The sequence below is a fragment of the Physeter macrocephalus genome, chromosome 11, assembly GCF_002837175.3.
Source record: "Physeter macrocephalus isolate SW-GA chromosome 11, ASM283717v5, whole genome shotgun sequence".
NCBI lineage: Eukaryota > Metazoa > Chordata > Mammalia > Artiodactyla > Physeteridae > Physeter > Physeter macrocephalus.
In genome coordinates, this window is record NC_041224.1 from 179,500,320 (window position 1) to 179,507,929 (window position 7,610).

At 40.8% G+C, this 7,610-nt stretch overlaps 1 protein-coding gene across 2 annotated transcripts in view; it reads left to right on the plus strand.

Moving 5' to 3' along the window:
- Positions 1–2,983: 2,983 nt before the first annotated feature.
- WDR20 (WD repeat domain 20) overlaps positions 2,984–7,610 on the plus strand; it is a 59,581-nt gene continuing 54,954 nt past the window's right edge. For both annotated transcript variants that reach the window (XM_028496412.2, XM_055088735.1), the window contains exon 1: positions 2,984–3,001. In XM_028496412.2, the coding sequence (XP_028352213.1) occupies positions 2,999–3,001 (3 nt within the window). In that variant the 5' untranslated portion in view covers positions 2,984–2,998. The remainder of the gene's footprint in view (positions 3,002–7,610) is intronic.

The window sequence follows — 7,610 nt, forward strand, 5'->3', positions numbered from 1 at the left end:
AGTATAATCTTCGTCCCTTTAAAACACTTACAGGTCAGTTTCTAGAGCTGGAAGGCACCTTCAGTTTATGTAGTCTCACCCTTCAGAGAAAGCCAAGGCTAGAGAGCGTGTGCAAACCTGTGATGCAGTTTCTTTCTCATGGTAAAGAATTCATGGTAAAGAAGCACAACTGAATCTAAAGAACTGTCTTAGTGAGAAGAGACCGATCTAGCTTTTTGGTTACACAGATAACCGTATACTCTGAGCACTTCAGAATTTACCCCAGCGTTTTATCCTATGTTATCTCATTGAATCTTGCAATCCTGTGAGGTAGATGAAAGCATTTTCTTTTCTTTTTTTCTTGAATTTTTGAATTTTATTTTATTTATTTTTTTATACAGCAGGTTCTTATTAGTTATTCATTTTATACGTATTTTTGTATATATGTCAATTCCAATCTCCCAATTCATCACGCATCTTCTTTTCAAAATTGAAGTTCGGAGTAGGGTTTCTTGTGTGAGGACATCTAGTTTTGTGAATTTGTTTTGCTGAGCTAAAAATAATATGAACATTGATTTAATACGGAGGGTGAACTCAGCATTTCAGCAAAGGTTTGAGTGACTACTATGGTAATAATTATACTAGGCAAGGGGATGTGGGGTAACCAAAGATGAGTGAGACTCTGCCCCGCCTCCCAAAGAACTTTCAGCTACTAGCTTTCAGATCTCTTTATAGCATACTTTGCTTTCCTCTTTTTAAAAAAGAGGTGGTTTTAGGATAAAGATGGCAAAGGTACTGGGCTTATTGTACCAACCCTTTCATTTTATGGAGATCTGTTTTTACGTAAATGCAAATGGCTGCCATTCAGATCTAAGCTTAAACATCACTTCCTCAGCATGTCCTTCTTTGAATTCGCAGGCTAGATCAGTTTTCCCTGTTACACGTTTTTATAGCATCCTGTACTTTGCCTTTCTAGCACTTTTCTCAATTTGTAATTCTCTGTCTCTTCTGTAAACAAAGCTCTCTTAGAATAGGATGTCTTTTCTGCTTTCTCTGTCTTCCTAGTACCCAGCACAGCATCCAGCATAGAGTAGACCCCTACTGTTAATTTGTTGAGTGAATGACTGGATAAAGCGTCTCTGTCCATCTATGTCTTACTTTAAAAAGATCTTTAGGAGCTAAAAATCTGTTCAATTTTGGGCCCTAAAGTAACAGGTATTTTTAGTAGCTTACATCTTTTAAAAGACATTTTTATTTAATTAAAAAAAATTTTTTTTTGGCTGTGCTGTGTGGCTTGTGGGATCTTAGTTCCCCAACCAGGGATTGAACCCAGGCCCCTGGCAGTGAAAGCACCAAGTCCTAACCACTGGACTGCCAGGGAATTCCCAAAAGACATTTAAAATTATTGGTAACAAATTTAGCTTCTTATAACTAGGAAATTATGTAGCAAGAGACAGTGAAGTAGTGGAAAGTGAAGTAGTGGAAAGTAGACAAATGGTGCGGATTGCTTTAGATCTACTTGTATCAAACCATGTTACCTACCAGATCTATGTACTGTCAAACACCTTTTCAAATTAAAAAAAATTGTTTTATTGAAGTATAGTTGATTTATAATGCATTAGTTTCTGGTGTACAGCAAAGTAATTCAGTTACACATATATATACATATCCCTTTCATATTCTTTCCCATTATGGTTTATTACAGGATACTGAATACAGTTCCTTGTGCTCTACAGTAGGACCTTGTTGTTTATCTATTGTATATATAGTAGTTTGTATCTGCTAATCCCAAACTCCTAATATAACCCTCCATGACCCCACCTTTTTTTAAATTGAATCAAGCAACTTTTTAAAGCTATACTCAGAATTACTTAACATTCAAATCAAAGAGCCTTTACTTTTTTCTCCCCATCTTAACATTCTGGGCCACAAATGTACTGTCCAGAGATTTGAAGCAATTCCTACAATAGATGAAAGGTAGAATTGGATGGTGTCCAAGGCCTTTTCAACTCTTAAGGTTGTATAATTCTGTGCTCAGTAATTTTTAAATGAAAATTCATCTCTGTACTGGGGAGATGTCTTCATGTCTTGGATTCTTTGCCTACTTCTCTGAATGGGAATTGGGAAGAGTGAGGTGTGTTGTGAAAGCAAGTTGAACACATAGTGACTCTAGGTCTTTATGCTAGAAAAAGCTTCGTTACTCACCAGGCTGAGATGAAGCTGGGGCCAGAAGTTCAGTTAAGAATAACAGCTAAAGTGCCTTCCCTGGTGGTCCAGTGGAAGCAGACTCTGCGCTTCCACTGCAGGGGGTGCGGGTTCAATCCCTGGTGCGGGGACTAAGATCCCACATGCTGCAAGATGCGGCAAAGAAGTAAATAAATAAAAATTTTTAAAAAGTAATAGCAGCTAGAATATTTTTAGAGCTGGAGTTATCCAGGAGGGTAATGGGTTGACTTGAGAGAGAATGAGCATTCCGTATAGGAAATATTCTGTCTCTTTATCAAAGACTGCAGGACGACCTGTTGGTGCCTGAGGGATTCATGCTTTGTGTGGGAGGGTGAGCTAGATGTCTTTTAAAGGTTTTTATCCACAGACTAGTTTTAGATACTGGATTGCTCCAGGGAGGATCATGTTCACACCCTTCTCTCCATTTGTTATTTTCACATCTCTCTGCTCTCCATTTATTATTTAGAAAAAGGCTTAGAAGTCTAGAATTTTTTATATCAAATTTACTTTAAGAAATTTTGTACTTAATTTAGTAGGGCATGTGTGGAATTGGGTGGGAATCTGTTTTGTTTTGCTTTTGTTTTTCCCCATTAAGGGCCACTTAATGACTTCTAAAGTATTGATATAAAGATTTAGTTATTTGACTATAGCATCTTCTATACTGAGGGAAAAGCATGTTAATTTATCCCTTAAAGCAGGCTTGAGAAACTTTCATATGATACCTTGGTTCTCTTGACCTTGAAGAGGAGGATGGTGATGAGATTTTGAGAGACTCCATGGATGGATGTAAGCAATGGTAAGAAGCTCCCAGAGTGTGTCAGCGAGATCCATGAGCTATTCATGAATGTCATTTTTTCAGCAAATATTTGTGGGGCACACCTACCAGATATGAGGTACTAGATATGTTTTAGATGCTGGGTATAGACAAAGTCTTGCCCTCAAGAGACTTGTCACCTATATTTATTAACATTGAGTTAATCATCTAGTGCCTTTATTTGTTTATTGTGCTCTGGTAGAAGACTTGAGCAAGAATCATAACATAGTTAGTGGGGGCTTCCCTGGTGGCACAGTGGTTGAGAATCTGCCTGCTAATGCAGGGGACACGGGTTTGAGCCCTTGTCTGGGAGGATCCCACATGCCGCGGAGCAGCTAGGCCTGTGTGCCACAACTACTGAGCCTGCGCGTCTGGAGCCTGTGCTCCGCAACAAGAGAGGCCGCGATAGTGAGAGGCCCGTGCACCGCGATAAAATGTGGCCCCCGCTTGCCACAACTAGAGAAAGCCCTCGCACAGAAACGGAGACCCAACACAGCCAAAAATAAATAAATAAATAAATAAAAATTTAAAGAAAATAGTGGATTTTGTCACTGACTAGTTTGGCTATATGCCTAAAGAACCTTATTTTTAAAATAAATGTAGGACTTCCCTGGTGGTGCGATGGTTAAGAATCCACCTCCCAATGCAGGGGACACGGGTTCAAGCCCTGGTCCGGGAAGATCCCACATGCCGCGGAGCAACTAAGCCCTTTCGCCACAGTTACTGAGCCTGCTCTCTAGAGTCCACGAGCCACAACTACTGAGCCCGCGTGCCACAACTACTGAAGCCCGCGTGCCTAGAGCCCGTGCTCCGCAACAAGAGAAGCCCGTGCACCGCAATGAAGAGTAGCCCCCCGCTCGCTGCAACTAGAGAAATCCCGTGCGCAGCAACGAAGACCCAGTGTGGCCAAAAATATATAAATAAATAAAATTAAAAAAAAATTTTCTAATAAAAATAAATGTAAAGATTTTTGTAGTCTGATATTTGATGTCTTAGAGAACAGTTTTATTTATATTTCAGCTAGGTTAGTTTGTGCAGAAATATGAAATGTCCTATTTGTTTATTTAGGAATAGATATCAAAAATAGAAATAAATTGGCAGACATTCTCAGTTTTAATTTTCAGGACATTTAAAATTCAGAATATTAATGACAAGTTATCCTCTGAACATTTGGCATCTATTTTTCATAATAGAGTGCAAGATGCGTCTTGCTTTGAAAAAAGTAATCCTCATTCATCAAGTGTTTATTGCTGAATTGTTATGTACAAGTTACTACTGTCTGCTGTGGGTGATGTGAGGGTAAATTAAGGCACTCCCTGTCTGTAAGGAGCTTGTATTTTTGTCTTGGTAATTGTAAGGTAAAGTAGAAGGTGTGCGCTCAGCACGTGGCATAAGCAGTATAGGCATCAGGTGGAATTAAGGAGTAAAGGTGAAATCAAGAGGTATTTCTCTGCCTAGTGAAAGAATTTTGGGTTGGATTTCAACTAGATGATTTGTCCCAAAATGTTGTGTACAGATTACATTTTTGTCAATTTCAAAATGGGTAGCCTTGTATTTCTTTTCTTTTTAATAGATTTATTTAGTTAGTTTTGGTTGCGTTGGGTCTTCGTTGCTGCCCGTGGACTTTCTCTAGTTGCAGCGAGCGGGGGCTGCTCTTCGTTGCGGTGCGCGGGCTTCTCATTGCGGTGCCTTCTCTTGTTGCGGAGCACGGGCTCTAGGCATGCAGCCTTCAATAGTTGCAGCACGTGGGCTCAGTAGTTGTGGCTCTCTGGCTCTAGAGCTCAGGCTCAGTAGTTGTGGTGCACAGGGTTAGTTGCTCTGCAGCATGTGGGATCTTCCTGGACCAGGGCTTGAACCCATGTCCCCTGCGTTGGCAGGCGGATTCTTAACCACTGCACCACCAGGGAAGCCCAGCCTTGTATTTCTTTTTTTTTTTTTTTTTTGTGGTATGCGGGCCTCCCTCTGTTGTGGCCTCTCCCGTTGCGGAGCACAGGCTCCGGACGCGCAGGCCCAGCGGCCATGGCTCACGGGCCCAGCCGCCCCGCGGCATGCCGGGATCCTCCCGGACCGGGGCACGAACCCGTGTCCCCTGCATCGGCAGGCGGACTCAACCACTGCGCCACCAGGGAAGCCCTACATCCTTATTTTTAACTGAATTTCTAACTGAATTTTAACATGTTCTTCAATTATGAATAAAGGCAACAAATCACAGTAGTCACAGACCTGTGACTTTATCACCAGTGAAAATCACAGATGTTTGCATATCACATTATGGTTGTTGCAGACATATCAAATATCATTTGTACACATCACTGCTTTGAAATTACAGTAGTTAGTGGATCATCTGCTAGAGCCTGTTATTCAGTGTGAAATAAACTTTAAAAAATCCTAAATTTGTTTAATGTAGTACAACTGTATTTTAATATAATTGATCTCCTTTGTAATCTTTTGTATTTAAAAACATTATTTTGAGAAGGAGTCCATGCACAGAAAGTTTCAGCACCCTGATTCGATGTCTTGGCTTACCTTCTTTAGTGTCATGTGTGTGATTGAATGCGAGGAGGGTAACTGGTTTCTTCTGTCAGGTGAAACTTTTAGCTCCGTGGAGAGGTCTTTGTGGTGCTTGTGGTGGTGTAATAGTTTACGAAGCAGTTGAATATGTAGAATTCTGAGTTGGTTGTGCCATGTGCTTCCTTTCGTTTTCCTCCTCCTCATTCTTTGCCCTTGCTGTGCTAACTAGAGGGAGAAATACAAGAACTACTCTACCAGATTGACTCTGTGTTCCTTTTGGTGCAGATGATTGATTACATTGTAATGTTTGTTGGTCTCAAACGCAGTGGGAACTTAGGTTTTAACAAGGTGACATTTGAACTGAATTCTTGTGGGTGGGCGCACTGAAGGGGGAGAGGATTCTGAACCAGGGAACTAGAAGCCCAAGGCCTAAGGGTGTGGCATTTGACGGCTCCTCCTGAAAGTCGTGAGCCGCCCTGTGAGGGTTGAAGCTTGTGCAAGTCTTGGGAGGATAAGAATATCTTCCTTGGTGGTGATCATTTAACTGTTGGCTATATCCTAGCTTCTAAAACTTTCAGTATGATTTTTTTAAAGATATTTTTTAATGTATTTTCTTTCTTTTGGTACTACTTCTGAGGTGATGTACTATGTTAGTGTATTCTCCTCCTTCAGGATTCCTAGTGTATTATCCTCTTTCAGGACTCAATCTGTCAGACGGTGTCACCACCACCTGTCATTGGACCCTCATCACTTTCCTTCAGTTCTCCTGCCTCCCACTGCTCTCTCCAGCACACTCCTGTCTTAAATGCTGTGGCTAATCACTTTAACTTCCTTTGCACATACTCTCTCTTCTAGCCCTGACTGAATCAAATTTTACAGCAATCATGTTGTTATTCCCTCCATCTTAAGAAAGGAGGGGAGAACCCTTTTCTGGCCCCCACCCACTCCCTACAGGTCCTTTGCCTGGGGCAGCTACTGCCCCATTTCTCAGCAGCTGCTTAGAGCAAAGCTCCTCTAGTTGTCTGGACCCTTCGAAGTGTGGTCCACAGACAAGCACCATCAGCGTCGTCACCTGGGAGCTTGTTGGAAGTTCGGAATTGGGCCCCACTCCAGACTTACTGAATCCAAATCCACCTTCTTGGAGGGTCCCCAGCTGTCTCATGTGCTTACTAAAGTTGGAGAGGCGGTGGTCTTTACAGCTTTCTCTCTTTTACTGCCTCTTCAGACTTAATCCAGTCAAATTATTGTACCTTCCTGCCCTCTATTGTAAGTGTCCAATTCATTTTTTTTTTTAGTAAATTTACCAAGTTGTGCAACTGTTACTGTAATCCAGTTTTAGTACGTGAGAGATCTTTTTAAAGTTTAATTTTGTGTAAGTTTCAGTTATGCTAGATGCATGAATTCTAGAGATCTGCTGTAGAGCATAGTCCTGTAGTTAGCAGTGCAGTATGTGTACATCAAAATTTGTTAAGAGGGTAGATCTCATATTAAGTGTTCTTACTACAAAAAACAAAAACAAAAATGAAGGGACACAAGGGAACTTTGAGAGGTGTTAGATATGTCTGTTACCTCGATTGTGGTCATGGTGTCATGGGTGCTTGGCAAATGTCCAGGCTCATCACATCATACACATTTAACACGTGCAGTTCTTTGTATATCATTATACCTTTATAAAGCTGTCAAAAATACATTTTTTGTGTGTTTTAATTATGTAAAACATCTATGTGGCTCTAACATCGGAACTATAAAACAAGGTAATATTCAGAGACCTCTAGTTTCCATTTCTGTCCGACCCCTCACTCAGTTCCCTTCCTCTCCCTGTAGTCATTTTATTTGTTTCTGACTCATCCTTCTCTTATTATAAGAAGATGATATTTGAGCAGAGATTTGAAGGAATTGAAGGAGCATACTGTGTATGGTATTTTGCAGCTTGTTTTCTTCTGCTTAATGGTATATACTGAAGATCTTTCCATATTAGTAAATAGAGAGCTTCTTCACTCTTTCTTTTTTTTTTTTTTTTTTTTTTTTTTTTGGCGGTACGCGGGCCTCTCACTGTTGTGGCCTCTCCCGTTGTGGAGCG